The 15356-nt window shown below is 60.8% G+C and overlaps 2 protein-coding genes across 2 annotated transcripts in view; both read left to right on the forward strand.

The window, feature by feature from the left end:
* PIP5K1C (phosphatidylinositol-4-phosphate 5-kinase type 1 gamma) overlaps positions 1-1446 on the forward strand; it is a 65818-nt gene extending 64372 nt beyond the window's left edge. The window contains exon 16 of the mRNA XM_023733281.1: positions 989-1446. Coding sequence (XP_023589049.1) covers positions 989-1316 — 328 coding nt within the window. The 3' untranslated portion in view covers positions 1317-1446. The remainder of the gene's footprint in view (positions 1-988) is intronic.
* A 9904-nt stretch (positions 1447-11350) lies between these two features.
* Positions 11351-15356, forward strand: part of CACTIN (cactin, spliceosome C complex subunit) — a 15424-nt gene continuing 11418 nt past the window's right edge. The window contains exons 1-4 of the mRNA XM_004378644.2: positions 11351-11529; positions 12566-13034; positions 14465-14560; positions 15177-15322. Of these exons, the coding sequence (XP_004378701.1) occupies positions 11351-11529; positions 12566-13034; positions 14465-14560; positions 15177-15322 (890 nt within the window). The remainder of the gene's footprint in view (positions 11530-12565; positions 13035-14464; positions 14561-15176; positions 15323-15356) is intronic.

Below are 15356 nucleotides of genomic sequence, written 5' to 3' on the forward strand. Positions count from 1 at the left end.
TGCAAAACGTAGTCCACTCTGGGCAGCCAGGAGCTAAACCTAGCATGAGAAAGAGAAGGGAAGGCGCAGGTTATTGGGGATCCTGGAGGTGGGCCAGGAAATGGTGGTTTCCTGTAGATTTCCAGATCCACTACCACAGTTGGAAGTAATAGCAATAACTTTTTAGGATTCTTCCTTTTGCCCATTATTTGTGGTTATTTTTCCTTTCCTTCCTCACCTGGCCTTTTTTAATCCCCTTTCTTAGCCTTTAACTGGCTTGCAAGAAATGATGACGGTGTCTGGGTTTAGTTCCTCTTTCTCCTGTTCTGTGTTTATTTCATTAACTTCAACTCTTCAGTAATTCCTTCTAACAGCGTCTGTTTATTTTGTTACTTGTTTCTTTTTTTCTAACTTAGGCTGAGTGCTTCAGTTCCTTCTTTTTTTCCTTTCTTAATGATGAGGGTCTTTAAGGCTATGCATTTTCCTTTGAGTACTGCTTTTGCTGCATCTCACAGGGTTTGATGTAAAGTAGTTCATCTTTGTACTGGCTTATTTTCATTTTAATTTCTTCTTTGATCTAAGGCAGTGGTTCTCAATCAGCCGGGGCAGTTTTGCCCCCCAGGGGCCACTGGGCAATTTCTGGAGATACTTGTAGTTATCACAACAGAGGGGCGGGGTGGTACTGGCATCGAGTGGGTGGAGGCCATGGGTGCACAGGACGGCCCCCCCATCTCTGCAGTGCTGAGGAGGAGAGACCCTGGGCTAAAATTTTTTAGGAGTGTCTCTCAACTTCTAACAATTTAAGGATTTTTGTTCACCTTTTTAGTACTTGTTTCTAATTTTATTGAGTTTTGATTTGAAGAAAATAGTCTATAAAATTTCGATTTGAATGCCCCGCAGTAGATATTGGGGGTGGGGAGGAGCTGGGAGGCGCCCGAGTGGGGTCTGGGGAGGTGAGTGCTCCCGAGAGCTCTTCCCTGGACCCCTGTGTTGTCTGCTGTGTCCTCAGGATGGAGGCTCCCTTGGCCGGTGCCACGGCCGCCGTGGAAGCGGAAACCACCAGCCAGGCCTCGGAACCTGCCAGCCAGGCCTCAGACGAGGACGATGCGCCAGCCACCGACATCTACTTTGTAAGTCCCCCAGGGGCTCTCATCGGTGGGCCCCGTGGACCAGATACATGTGGTCACGCATGCACACACTCATGCGCACTCACGTACACGTACATGCAGTCACACAGTTTACACATGCACACGCTCACACGCCTGCACATGCACTCACATCTACATTCACACATGCTTACACTTTTGCACATGCACACAGGGCTCACATACTCATAGTCACACACATATACACATATGCAGATACACTTACGCACACGTGTTCATATGCTCATCCGCACATGGACACAAGCACGTGCGCACACATGCAGTCGTGCACACGTGCGCGCGCATGTACACGCATACGCACATGCACACACGTACACACACGTACACACATGTACACACGCACACGCACACATGCAGGCACACGCACACATACACGCAGGCACACATGCACACGCACACACGTACGCACACGTACACACATGCACACGCGTACGCACACGTACACGCACACATGCACACACGTACACACGCAGGCACACGCTCACGTACACACGCTCACACATTCACATCCTCAGCCTCTCACACTCACACTCACACACAGCCTCCTTCTTTTCGTTCAGACATCACGGTCTGAGGAGGCTCCTGCTCCTTCCCCAGGCCCTGCAGCTCCGAGGCCCTACACCCGCCCAGCAGGGCCGCCTGTCCCTGGGGTCCTGGGGCTGGAGGGGTGGAAATGACCAGGCTCTGCTCCCTCTTGGTGATGGGAGCATAGCAGCCAGGTGGGCAGAGAAACTTCCAGAAAGGCAGGTACACTGGCCCGAGAGCGCGTGGCGGGTGGGCTCCCGCTGCCTGCTCCGTGGGCCGAGGGGGCATGGGTCTGTCGGAGCAGGAGGCCCCGCCCTCTCCCCGCCTCTCCTGCCGGCAGACGCAGAAGGTACCTGGCCGCGGCTGGGGGTGCGGTGGTGCCCAGAGGCCAGGGTGCGCTGCCCAGTCCAGTCTAGCAATCCCCGATGGCAGGCCCTCAGGTCGCCTCCCCCGGGCGCTTCAGGCCGGCGCCCCCCTCCCCAGACCGGCCAGTCTCATCTCTGCACCCCAGGGGCGGGTGCCTGGGCCAGGCCTCCTGCTTAGGGACTGGGTGGCGAGCACACACCCCCACCCCTTCCCTGCTACTTCCCACTAACGCACCTGCTCCCTGCGCTCCGGGTGCTGGGGTGGGGGCACAGAGCTCGGCCCGCCGACTCTCAGTGGTGCCATCACGTGCTCATCCCCCACCCAGAGCGCCCACCTCCTGCCTCCCCCACCCCGGGCTTGGTTTGCGCTGCCTGGCTGCAGTTGGCGGAGGCCGTTGTGTGCGCCTGCGTCCCACCCCGTGGGGGCCGCGCAGGTGGAGAAGGCTGTGTGCCGCAGGCAGGGCCGCTGCCCCGTTCCAGCCCCTGCTTGTCCCGCTGTCTCTGCCGCCTGGCCACCCCCGCTCACCCTCTGTCCTCTGTTCTCCTTCCTCCCGCCCGGCCCCCGCCATCCAGTTCACGGATGGGAGGTACTGGATGTACTCACCCCGCCATCGCCGCCTGCGGGCCGTGACGCCGAGCTCCTCGGGGACTGTAAGTGACCGCAGCTGGCCCCAGGGCGCCAGACTTCCCCGGCCACCCCGGGGAAAGGGGCACGGCCGTCCCATGCAGGGCAAGCACCAGGCCCCGGCCCTCAGTGCGCTACCTGGCGGTCCCTGGTCTTTGAGAGGACGTTGGGGAACTAATCACGTGGCTGGCATGGTGGGGCGCACCTGGCGCTGTGTGTGTACGTGCGTGTGTTATGTGACCGCGTCTCCGGCCCTGAACCGCCTCCGAGTCGGCACCCTGGTCCACCTGTGCCGCACAACAGAGCTGTGAGGCGAGGGCCCAGTGTGGGGTCTGCGTCTGACCCCAGCCTGCCCTCCGACCCCTGGCCCCGACCTGCACCTTCCCCTCGCCCAGCCCTGCAGTGCCAGGGACAGGTGAGTGGCCACACGCCGGCCTGCGCTGGGTGGACTTGTCTCCTCGTTCAGACCTCGCTGCCGCCGATGACTCCCCAAGGGGGCGTCTGCCCCTTCACAGGGATGGTCACACGGGACAGCTGAGGGACGCCCACTGGCCCTGTCGAGACAGAGATAGGAGCTGATAGAGTCTCAATGCCCACTTCACAGATGGAGAAACTGAGGGCTTGGCCCCCTGAGGAGCCCACGAGAGCGAGGGTCGGGTGCAGTCCAGGCCGCGTTCTCCCAGGTGGTGTCTATCTTGGAGACACCCGCCCAGCCAGTGGGCTCAGGATGCCACGTGGGCATTGGGCGGTGTGGCGTGATCCGCGCCCGTAGACATTGTGAGCAGTAAGTGAGGAAATAGGCCCAGAGAGGTCGAGGAACCCGCCCAGAGCCACACAGCAAGGGAGGACAGGGACAGGACCAGGTGGAGACTGCCCTGGAGACAAGGTCCCCTCCGAGGCCAGCACCCCAACCCCCTCAGCAGACCCCAAGGAGGGAAACCAGCTCCTCACCCCCACCCCTCCATCACCACGCTCTGTCCAGCTGAGACAGCAGGACACCAGAGCTGCTCCAAGCACCGCCGTGGGGTCAGCGGAGAACAGCCCTGGGCCGGGTCACCTGGCACCTCCCGGGCCAGTCGGGGACTGGCTCGGTTTGCAAAGGCTGCCTGGGCAGGAGGGTTGGCCCAGACTTTGAGAAGCGGGTCCCCATGTTTAGAGGGGCAGGAGGGGCAGGGGAGTCTGCAGGACAGATGAGGGAAGCCAAGCGCGGAGGCCATGGGGGAGACGAAGAGGCTCGCAGGGCCGGTGGGGCCTGGCCACAGGGACCGGGTGGATGTGACCTGGAGCCTGGTGTTCGGGGGTCCACACGAGGTTCTGGTGCCCACGCCTGCACCAGCCCAGCTGACAGCTGAGCGCCCTGCCGTCGCCCGGGCCCCGGAGGCCAGCCAGCTGTGGCTGTGCCCGGCCTGGTGGTGGGAGGTCCAGAGTGTCAGTGGTTTGTCTGTGGCAGCGGCTGTCCTGCGTGGGGGGCAGGCCTGGGGCTCCCCCGTAGCCCGGCCAGACACCCCACCCAGGAGAGAATTTGAGTGGCCCCCCTAAGCCCGGTGGTGCAACAGTAAAGCATTCAGCTGCTAACTGGAAGGCCAGCAGTTCGAACTCACCCAGCGGCTCCATGGGAGAAAGACCTGGCAATCTGCTCCCGTAAAGATGACAGCCTAGAAAACCCTCTGGTGCAGTTCTGCTCTGTTACATGGGGTCGTCAGGAGTTGGAAGTGACTCAGTGACCGCGCCACCAACCACCTAGGCCTGGTGGTTGCCCCCATCCCCGACCACCAGCAGGAGGCACTCTGCCCCTTCCCACAGCCAGCTCTGATTGAGGGCTGGGGGCCTCATGTTTGAGCCCTCAGGGGACCGCTGATGCACTGACACGCTCGTCCACTAGTATTGAGCACCTACTGTATGCCGCCCTGTGCTGGGCCCCGGGGATAAGCTGATCCCACTCCCAGGCTTCCCGAGGGGGGGACGCGGACCTGACCAGCCCTTTCGCCGTGGAGCCTTTGGTTGCGTTCGTGGTCAGATGCTGAGGCCCCGAGAGGCCTGTGTGGAGCCACAGACGGTGCCCCCATGGGCAAGCGGACACGCCCTGGCAGGTCTAACCCCTCAGCCAGGTGCCCGTGATGTGGACAAGCTACCCACGGTTCTCACAGACCTGCTACAGGAAGGGGTTGAGCAGGCCCCAAGCAGGGACAGGCTTCTGGGGCCAGAGGAGCCGCCATGGGGAAGGTGCCAAGGGGGCGGAGGCAGCAGCTGGGAGCCCGCGTGGCCCAGCTGAAAGCCTGGGAGAGGGCGTGGGACCCTCACGGGTGTGGGAGGCCGTGTGCCGGCGCTGGCCACTCAGCAACGGGCTGTGAAGAACTGGTGCCGACAGTGCCGGCAGCTGGGGTGGGTAGGGAGCCGGGACAGGTCTCAGCAGCAGCTGGGTCATGAGAGGCAAGGGAGGAGGAGGTGGCCGGCCTTGCAGCCAGGCGGGCGGAGCTGTAACTGGACGAGGAGAGCGAGCATGGGGGATGTGCTTTCTTCTGGATGTGGTGGGTTAGGGGCCACGGGTGCCCCGGTGGACTTGGCGCGGGTGGGCACCCCGGTGGACTTGGCCACGGGCAGGTGCGGTGGGTTAGGGGCCATGGGTGCCCCAGTGGACCTGGCCGCGGGTACCTGGCCTGAGCAGAGGCTGGGCCAGCATGGCGGTCCAAAGATGTCTGCACCTTGAGGGGCAGGGAAGTCTGGGTGGTGACAGGAAGCTGGCCCGGGGACATTGGCAGGGGTCAGGAAGGAGGAGGAGGGAACATGTGTCCGCCTCCTGCCCTCCCTCCCCCAGTCGGACCCAGGCCCAGCAGGAATAAGGAAGCTCAGCTGCCCCTCGGCCAGGCCCAGGTGGTTCTTGGGGATCAGACCCGCCCTGGCTGCCCTAGGCCTGGACACCGACCCGGAGGCCTCTCCTGCCTTCTGTGGAGGTGGGTGAGGCCGATGGCCCCTCTGGACCTGCCGCCGGCTTGCTCTCTGGTACCCAGGCAGATGCGGGTGGGCAGAGGGACCTGGCTGACTGCAGGTGTCCCTAACAGCTTCTAGGCAGCGGGGAAATGGTCGCACCCCACAACCCAGGGTCCCACCATGGAAGGGCCCCCAGGACTGACCTGGCTTGCCCCTAAGGATGGGCGCTGGGCCTCATCCGGGGGCTCCTCTCTGCCCCCAGGGCGCTGGCGGGTCCGGCAGGATGAGTGGGGAAGGGGAAGGAGAGAAGGAGCAGAGAGCAAGCCTGCCCCCCGCCCCCCACCCCCCGCCTCTGCCACCTGCTCTGCCGCCTGCCTTGTCTGAACTAACTGCCTCCCTGCCTGTCCCGCTGCCACCCCCCACTGTCACCTCGCTGTCCCCGCCGAGCCCGGAGCCATCCCAGGTGGGGGGCAGGTTCGCCGTGGGGAGAGGGGCTGTGGCGGGCCGAGGCGCCCAGACTCATGCGCTGTGGGGGACCCGCCTCTTTTATCCTCTCTGTTCTCTCCTCCTCCTTTCTCACTCGCCCGCCTCCTCACACCCCGCTGTCCGCCTGTTCTTCCTGCACGTGCCGCCTGCCCGCCCACCTGCCCGCCCGCAGCCCACCGACGAGAGGTGCTGGGTGTACTCCCCACTCCACTATAGCGCGCAGGCCCACCCGGCCTCCGACGGCGAGAGTGACACAGTAAGTCAGGACGTGGCGGCTGCCCGTGCTCGGGCCCATTCCCTGGCTGGCCCAGACCTGCGGCCACCACTGGGGAGGCCCTAGAGTGTGGCCCTAGATGCCCCAGGTGACAGGTGGGGAAACCGAGGCAAGGTGGGAGGGTGCTGGCAGTTCGGGGCTCCTTAGGCGTCATAGCAGCCATGGGGTGAGTATCCTGGAGTCCCTGGGTGGCGCAAACAGTGACGCGCTCAACCAGTAACTGAAAGAGGTTTGAGGCCACCTGGAGGCACTGTGGAAGAAAGGCCTGGTGATCTGCTTCCAAAAAATAAGCCACTGAGAACCCTGTGGAGCGCAGTTGTACTGATAAACTCAGGTCGCCCGGAGTCAGGGCCGACTCGCCGGTACCTGGTTTGGCTTTTTTGGTTTGACGTTGGCCCTGAAGTGGTAGCTCAGGGAGGCAAGGTCCTGGGCCCTGGAGGCACCAGTGTCAGAGGCGCCAGGACGGCCACGTGGCTCTGGCTGTGGGGGGTCCAGCAGGGGTGGGGCTCCACATTCCAACCCTCCTGCCCACCTTTACCTGCCCCCTCTTGCTCTTTCCAGTAATTTCTATTCAGACACCCACCCAGAACTGAGTGACTGCCGCTGCCCTGGCTGCCGCCTGGAGCCACTGCCCGCTCATCTCGGGCCGGAGCGCTGGGGATGCCTGCCCGCTACCCACAGGACCTCACACAACCACTCCCAGAGCCCCGTCGTCCTCCCCTCCCAGACGGATGCCGGCGGAGCCCCCTCCCCGCCCGCCAGCTCCCAGGGCCGCGTGCGACAGGCGAGCCCCTACCGGCCCGCCAGCTACCTGCACCTGTGATACTGTGAACCTCCCCCGCTGAAATCATGTATTTATTTTGGGTTCTCACTCTTTGCACAGAGACGTCAGCACGTGGGTGCTTTTTTTTTAGGAAAAAACAAAACAAAAACCTGGAAAAAGCAAATGTCCACTCCAGGGCACCTGTGGTTCTCCCCGGGCGCGGCTAGCCCCTCGGCTTTGGGAGTGGCGTCCTGGGGCCCGGTCACGGCTGGAATCCTGAGGCGTGGACGTAAGGGTGGCCGGGTTGCCCACCAGGTGGGCCTGGCGCGGTGGCTGCCCTGCCTGGCCCCTCCAAGGAGCTCACTCCACCTCTCTTCACCTGGACGGGATGCCTAGGAGTCGAAGGCCCCCAGGGTCTCACCCCGTGTACAGGAACTACCCCTGGAGGCTGCCCCTCGTCCCACCTGGAAGGACCCACACTGCAGACAAGCTGACACTCCTCTCCCCGCCCCCTCAGGTGTGGGGGCCTCAGCGCTGTGCACCCGTCTTTAGCAGCAGCGTGGAGCACCCCACTACCTCCCAGGTGACCCCATGAGCAAGGCTCTCCAGACGCTACAACCAGAAGCCCCATCGCCCCGTCCCGAGGCCTGGGGACTGGGGTTACATGGACATCAGGGAGCTGGGCCCTTCTCCCCACGTGGGGGCCACAGCTGGCAGGCCTCACCATACACAGGGCCTCCAGAGATCGCGGGTGTCCTGGAGAAGGGGCTCCCCAAGATCCCCGTGGCGCCCAAAGCAGGCCTAGGGACAAGGAGACAATGGGCGCGGGGCAGTGTTTCTTCATTTAAATGATGCGATGCCCTTGTAGCCTGGAGGAGAGAAGAAAGTCTTCACGGAGGAAGTGTTTGAGGCCTCCCATCTTCCCCAGGAGCAGGGCCGCCTTGCGGCAGTTAAGTCAGAGCCCAGCAAGTTTGAGGGGCTGGTTGAGCCAAGAGCCTTCCGACTCCCCAGCCCCCGCAGACACACTCCCAGCTGCCCCCTCTCTCCCTGAGATTCCAGAGGCTGCACGTTGATGATGTTCGTTTCTGCCCGAGGTGCGGACCCCTGCCCCCACTGACACCTCTTGGAAGCCCCGGATGGGCAGAGCTGGGAGTGGGCTCAGATCGGAAGTTTCTCCCCAGCAGAGCCCAGTGTAGGGGGCCGAGACAGCTGGAAGACACACTGACCCAGGAATTTGATGTTTAAGCCCTTTACGAGCTCCAGAGAATGCTGCTGCCTTCCTGCCGTCCTTGTCCATCCCCTTTGTTCCACAGACCCGCTGTGCACAGGGATTCTCCCCTGACCTCCGCCAAGGGGGCGATCATGTATAGTCTGCGCCTCCCTGAGCTGTAGGGGGCACCGGGCTACACCCACAGGGGCTTCTGCCGCTGTGGCACAAGGACGCACCCCAGCTCTGCGCAGGACAACAGGGACACACACTGCATTCTCCAGGGCTCAGCCGGGGCGAGGAGCCTCCACCGCTGACCCCCGCAGCGACCAGCAGCTAGCATGGCTCAGAGGACCTGTCAGCCAGCCTGCCCGGCGCCCGAGGAAGGCTGTACAAGGGCCCGCAGTCTGGGCCCTGTCCCATCACTGAAGGACGCTGCAGGCATCCTGAGGAGATGAGGCTGCTGTGCATTTTGACGGCTGAGCAGGCAGACAGCCAAAGGTGTCATCTAAGACCTTGACGGTGAACAGGCTGCATCATTTCAGATGCCCTACATTGGAGCCCCTGCCCAGCCCCCAGAAACCTTGTGTCCTCGCCCTGCCTGAGGCTTGGTGCCAAAGGACATGGTGGGTCCCATTGGGAATGGCCCCGGAGGAATAGGCAGTCTCCGCGGTGGCCTCGGCCACCACGACCTTTGTTCACACTCGTGTCCAGCAAGTGAGGAAGGCAGGGGTCAGTCTGGCCCCGTTGTCCACCCCGCAGAGCGGACACACCCCCCTCAGGCCTACAGGGCCCCTCTCGAAGTTCACCAAGTAAGTCAGGTAGCAACATGTGCGGGTCAGGTTGTGCTGTGAGCACCCCCTTGTGGGAGAAATCTGCAAACCTCTGTTGGTATCTTGACATTTCTGTGTTTGTGTTAGTCATGAAGATGCCTCTGGAGCCCTATTTTGTGTTAGTTGCATTTTTGTTCCTTTGCAACGAACTTTCAGAGGGATGCTTCAGTGTTCCACAGACAGTGCCAAGGGGCAGCGTCTCCTTGTTATTCAGGGGCAGTTGAGGGGGAAGACAAGACCTATTTATAATGGTTATTGAACTCCTTGCCTTCCTCAGACCCCCAAGGAGGAAGGCCCCTGGGCCCATTCACTGTTCCCTGCCCCACTTACCCTGAGTATAGAACTCTGTAAATACCCTAGTGGCCAACATGCCCCCCTCTCCTGGATTGTTTGTCTGATGGCCACTCTGCTAAGGAAGTGGACAGTGTCTGATGACTGTACTGTAAAAACTAAATGGCGTTTTCTTCAAGACTGACGAGGTGGAAGCTGCTGTGTGGCCCCTGTCAGCCTCGATCCTCTCCCTCCCTTAGCCCCCCTCCCTCCACCACCTGGCTCAGTGCAATACTCCCACCCCCTGGGGGGTCTTTCATCATGGTACCGTCACCACAGCCCCTCAGTCCCCACCCCAGGACAGGCATCCCCCACCTCTTTCTGGCGGTTCAGTTGTACTGCCTGGCACACTTCAGATGCAACCCTGGCCCCCAGCTGACCCCGTCTGTCCCGCTGCCCCTCCTCCTTTTTACATTGAAGAGATAGATCTCTTGAATAAATTGGGTAATCAGGCATCCACTCACCTCTCTCTGCCTTTCTGTGGGTTACCTCAGACTGGTTGGGGGTTTGAGGGCTGATTTTGAACCAGATCCCCAGAGCAGAAAGAAATGTTCATGAGAATTTAAAAATGATAATAATAGCTGGGGCTGCCTTCAGGTTCCAGGTCAACTCAGAGAATTTTAAAAAGCTTCTGACGTTAGCCTAGCTGAGCCCGAAGGAGCAAACACTCCCCAGTTTGGGTTGATTCGGCCAGAGTTGCTCAAGTTGAATAATAAATGGACCTCTTTAGGAGTCGCTGGGTGGCGGAAACGGTTACACGCGCTCGAGTACTAGCTGAAAGGTTGGGAGTTGAAACCCGCCCAGAGGCACCTCGGAAGAAGGGCCTGGTGCTCTGCTTCGGAAAGGTAACAGCCACCGAAAGCCCTGCAGAGCACAGTTCTACTCTGCACACAGGGTCGCCTTGAGTTAGAGTTGACTCAATGGCAGCTGGGTCTATTTTAGCTTTTCAGGGGAATTCAACGAGATGGCCAAGTAAAACAAGCTTAACCCAGACTCAAAAACACACGGGTGCCCATTGAAGAAAGGGGGTGGGGCATGAGGCTCGCCATTATAGTTAGTCCAGCACCAACCTCGCGTTCTTCGCAGTGTTACCCGCCCTGCCCGACTCCGCCTTCCCCAACACACCTCCCCTGGCTCCGCCCCCAGGACACCGCCCACTGAGACTCCGCCCCTCCAGTCCCGTCCACACCTGCTCCGCCTTACCCTACACGCCTCCTTAGCCGCGTCCTCCATTGCCCCGCCCATCAAGACTCCAAGACCGTTGGTTCCGCCTCCCGGGCCGCTCCTACTGAGGCTCCGCCCCTCTGGGCCGGCCTTCTCAGCTCCCCTCCTATATATTCCACCTTAGGCCCCGCCCACACAATCCACTTCGTCTTGGCCCCGCCTTCTCTTTTTCCTGCCCCTTAGGCCCCGCCCTCATCGACCCCACCTCCCTCTTAGGCCCGCCTCCCCCGTACTCGCTATGCTGGTTCCTCCTATCCCGAGCCTTGCTCTTCGGACTCTTTTCCTCGATTCGGCCTCACCAGGCCCCACCCCTATCGCCGGTTCCTAGTTTGCCTTTGCTCCGCCCTCAGCTCCTCAGGCCCCAAAGGCATGAGGACCCGCCTGGGCTGCCTTCAGCTCTGCCTGAAGAGCGCGTCTGCCAACGTGGAGGCGATAGTCCGGCAGGAGTCCATCGTGCGGGCCACGGTTGCGGACGGAGGGAAGGGTACGCGGTGTTGGCGTCCCTGCGAGCTGGGACGGCGGGATAGGCTCCGCTCTCCCGGCTGAGGCGCGGACGGGGCATCCCTGCACGCGCCGCGGGCGAGGAAGGCCCCCGGCACAGGCCCCCGGATATTTGCGTCCCAGCCGACGCCACCGTCCCAGCCGATGGGTCGCGACACAAGATCGCGTTCGCGGTCCGGGGGTTGCAGGAACCGAAAACAGTGGAGCCGGAGCGAGAGTAGGAGCCGGAGCAGAAGTCGGAGCGGGAGCCATGGGCGACGAAACCGGCGGCGCCGGGACGACGAGGGGCGGCGCAGGCGGAGGCGGTGGAGCCGGGAGCGCAGGTGGGGAACGGCTTTTGTCTTTACGGTATTCCTGGTCTAGGAAGTGGAGATTTCGGCGAGCTAGGAGACCCCCGAGTTAGTCAGGGAGAGCTCTCTGGAAAAGGCGACGTCTTGAGGACGAGTCGGAATTAACCAGGCAGCGAACAGAAAGTGAGAGGCGTTCCCGCCCGTGGCGAGAGGGACAGCAAGGAGTGAGTGAGGGACAGGGGAATAGGATATGCGGTCGGAGAGGTAACGGGAGACCAGGTCGTGTGGAGTCTGTACCGTGGTGAAGAGCTTGGTCGTTATTCGGAGGGAAACGGGGAGCCATGGAGGATTTTGCGCAGAGGAGTGATGTGGTCTGACCGACTTTTTTAAAACTTCCTGTGGCCTTTCCCTGGAGAAGGCGCTAAGAGGGCTAAGCCGGAGTGGCACCAGGGAGGAGGATGGTACTGTTGCCTTGACTAGAGGGAGGCACAGAAAATGGGTAGATTTTAGAGAAATTTTGTAGGTAGAGGAGACAGTTGTTACTGGAGGTGGGATGTCAGTGGGAAGGAGAGTTGACGACAAGTGGTAGAATTCACAGTTGACTCCTGGAGCCTGGGTCTCAGCTTCCTTGTGGTCCGCAGTCCACGGCCTCCCCCTGTTCCTCCAGCTCACCAGATTCGGTCCAGCCTCAGGGCCTTTGCACTGGCTCTTCTTACCTCTGTCTGGAACTCTCTTCCTCTCATCTTCCTTGGTTCCTACCCACTTTCTCTGGGTCTCTGCCCAATGTCACCTCCTCAGAGAGGCCCTCCCTGGTCTCTCTGTTCCCTGAACTGCAGCCCCACTCCCATGTTCCATCCCTTGTGGTGACATCATTATTGTCTGTGATCACTTTGATGTTACATTTTATGTTCGTTTGTTGGTGCGTTTTGTTTTCTGTCAGGCTTCTAAATGGTGAACCTCTCGAAGTCAGGTCACTGCTGTATCCCCCACCACAAGCACTCAGTAAACATTTGCCAAACAAACACCTGCCTGGTAGGTCCTAAGCAGACATTTGCAATTCTCCCTGTAGGTCAGATTCTGAGGAAAAACGAGGGCAGCGACGCTGGAGGAAAAGCCGGAGCCCGGCACCACGCTGGCACTCGCGGGACCCGTCTTCTCGGTCTGACTCGGGGGACGAGCAGCAGCGGGGCAGGGGGGCCCAGCGCCGGCGGACACGCTCCTGGTCCCCGGGCTCCTCGACATCAAGCTCTGCGTCCCCAGACCGCTCCCCGAGCCCCCGGCAGGCGGCGGTGGCCCTGAGCCACCAGCAGAGCCTGCAGGAGCGACTGCGGCTGCGTGAGGAGCGGAAGCAGCAGGAGGAGCTGATGAAGGCCTTTGAGACGCCCGAGGAGAAGCGGGCCCGGCGGCTGGCCAAGAAGGAGGCCAAGGAGAGGAAGAAGCGGGAGAAGATGGGCTGGGGCGAGGAGTACATGGGCTATACCAACACCGACAACCCGTTCGGTGACAACAATCTCCTGGGCACCTTCATCTGGAACAAGGTGAGCCTGGGCACCCAGCGTGGGCGGGTGGGGCTGGCTAACCTGGCCGCAGGCACGTACATCCCCTCACTCACTGCACAGCCTCCAGGCCCAGTGTCTGATCCTTTTCTCACCAACCTCGTCCTAGCCCCGGGCCTTTGCACTTGCCATTCCCTCTGCCCGAAACACTCCCCCACCTCGTTCTGTTGGCTAGTTCCGTCTCATCTTTCACGTCTCCTCTTCAGAGAGGCTTTTCTGGCCATCCTCGGTTACTCGGGCACTGGGGTTCTTTGTCAAAGCCCTGCTTCCTGCTCTGAGCAAATGATTTAACAAACTCGTACTGTGCGCCTGCATCTCCTGCTGCAGGCAGTGGGCGCTGTTAGCAAGCAGACGGCAGCCCCTGCCCCTGTGCGGCCAGCCTTCTCACAAGGGGGCAGGCTGTCCACTGGTAAAAGAAGCCAGGGAGGAAACAAGGGCACGTGGTGTGTGAGGTGCCAGGTGCAGCTTAGAACAAACAGGTCTGGGTTGGCCCCACCACAAAGGTCCCGATTCATAACCGCGTAAGTGGCATAATTGTCTAACGTCTGATTTTCCTATCGGACTGTGAGCTCCATGGGCAAGCTCTGTCCGTGGGGTCTGGCACACAGTAGGCGCTCAATAAATGTGTGTCAGATGAATGAGCTTGCCATGTTCAGGTGTCCCATCAACGAGATGAGCCTTTCTGGTGCTCTCTCAGCCCTGGTGGGGAGAGCCATTCCTGACCGGGGGAACCCTCCACATGACAAGGGTTTCCATCGGCCCTCAGTGTGTGACAGGCATAGGTGGGGGTCAAGCGCCGTTGTAACGGGAAACGCCACAAACGAGTGGCTTTAAAGAACAGACATTTACCATCTAACAGTTTTGGAGGCTGGGATTTTGAATTGGCATCAGCTTTAGGGGAAGGTCCTTCCTTGTCATTCTTCTCTGCTTTCTCATTAACATAACAAAAAAGTTATTTTCAAGTCCAGTCCGACTCATGGTGCTCCCCTGTGTGTGTCAGAGCAGAACTGTGCTCGATAGGGTTTTCAGTGGCTGATTTTTTAGAAGGCGATGGCCAGGCCTTTCTTCCAAGGTGCCTTTGGGTAGAGTCGAGCATCCAACGTTTGGTTAGCAGCTGAGCGTGTTCACCATCTCCACCACCCAGGCACAACTAGGGGTTGAATTGTATTGGCTCTGGGAGCATTCAGGGAGCAGTGTGTCCTAGTGGGAGTCGGGAGGGTGGAAATCGTGAGCAGGTCACTTCCTCCCTTGCAGGGCGAATGCTTCGGCCTGGTTGGTGTCATGGGTCAGGGAGTCCAAGTCTCCCTGGCGGAGGGGACTGGGGAGGGTGGCCTGGTGTGCTGCAGGGACAGGTCAGGAGGAGTCCCGCCCGGTGCACCCAGGGCCCGGGACTCAGCGCTGTGTCCCCCCAGGCCTTGGAGAAGAAGGGAATTGGCCACCTGGAGGAGAAGGAGCTGAAGGAGCGGAACAAGAGGATTCAGGAGGACAACCGGCTGGAGCTCCAAAAGGTGGCTGCCCTGGGCCCACTCTGCGCACGAGAAGGACGCCTTCCCTCTCAAGGGCCTAGAGGCTCACACCCTGGCTTAAGCCAAAGCAGGCCTAGATTGGCTTAAAACCCATTCCCGTCGAGTCGATTCCGACTCATAGCAACCCTACAGAGTGGAATTGCCCAATAGGGTTTCCAAGGAACGAGCGCCTGGTGGATTCAAACTGCCAGTCTTTTGGTTAGCAGCCGTAGCACTTAACCACTACACCACCAGGCGTAGGAGACAGAACAGTCCAGGGGAGGGATGGTTTCAGGAACGGCTGGATCCAGATGCTTAGACAGTGTTTCCAGAAAGCCGTTTTTCCAGCCCTCGGCTCTGAGCTTTACCCTAAGGCACTCCTTTCTTGGTGACAATTCTGGGAAGCCGCAGCCCCAGCAGAAAAGGCCCTTCCTGCCCTGACAGTTCTGTCCAAAGCCTTAGCATCCCTGAGCTGACACCTGTGTCCAGGTCAGGTGGGCTGGGCCGCCTGGCTGGGCCAGAATTAGAGCCCCACCCCCGACCCCAGTGGATCCCATTACCTGAAAGGGCAGCGGATCAGGCGCAGGCAGGTCCCTCACGCCGTTACCTGGGCCTGTAGGTGAAGCAGCTGCGTCTGGAACGGGAGCGGGAGAAGGCCATGCGGGAGCAAGAACTGGAGATGCTGCAGCGTGAGAAGGAGGCGGAGCACTTCAAGACGTGGGAGGAGCAGGAGGACAACTTCCACCTGCAGCAGGCCAAGCTGCGGTGCGCGGGGGGCGGGGGTGGGGATGGGGGGCAC

Source organism: Trichechus manatus, unplaced genomic scaffold (genome assembly GCF_000243295.1).
Source record: "Trichechus manatus latirostris isolate Lorelei unplaced genomic scaffold, TriManLat1.0 scaffold00057, whole genome shotgun sequence".
Lineage (NCBI taxonomy): Eukaryota > Metazoa > Chordata > Mammalia > Sirenia > Trichechidae > Trichechus > Trichechus manatus.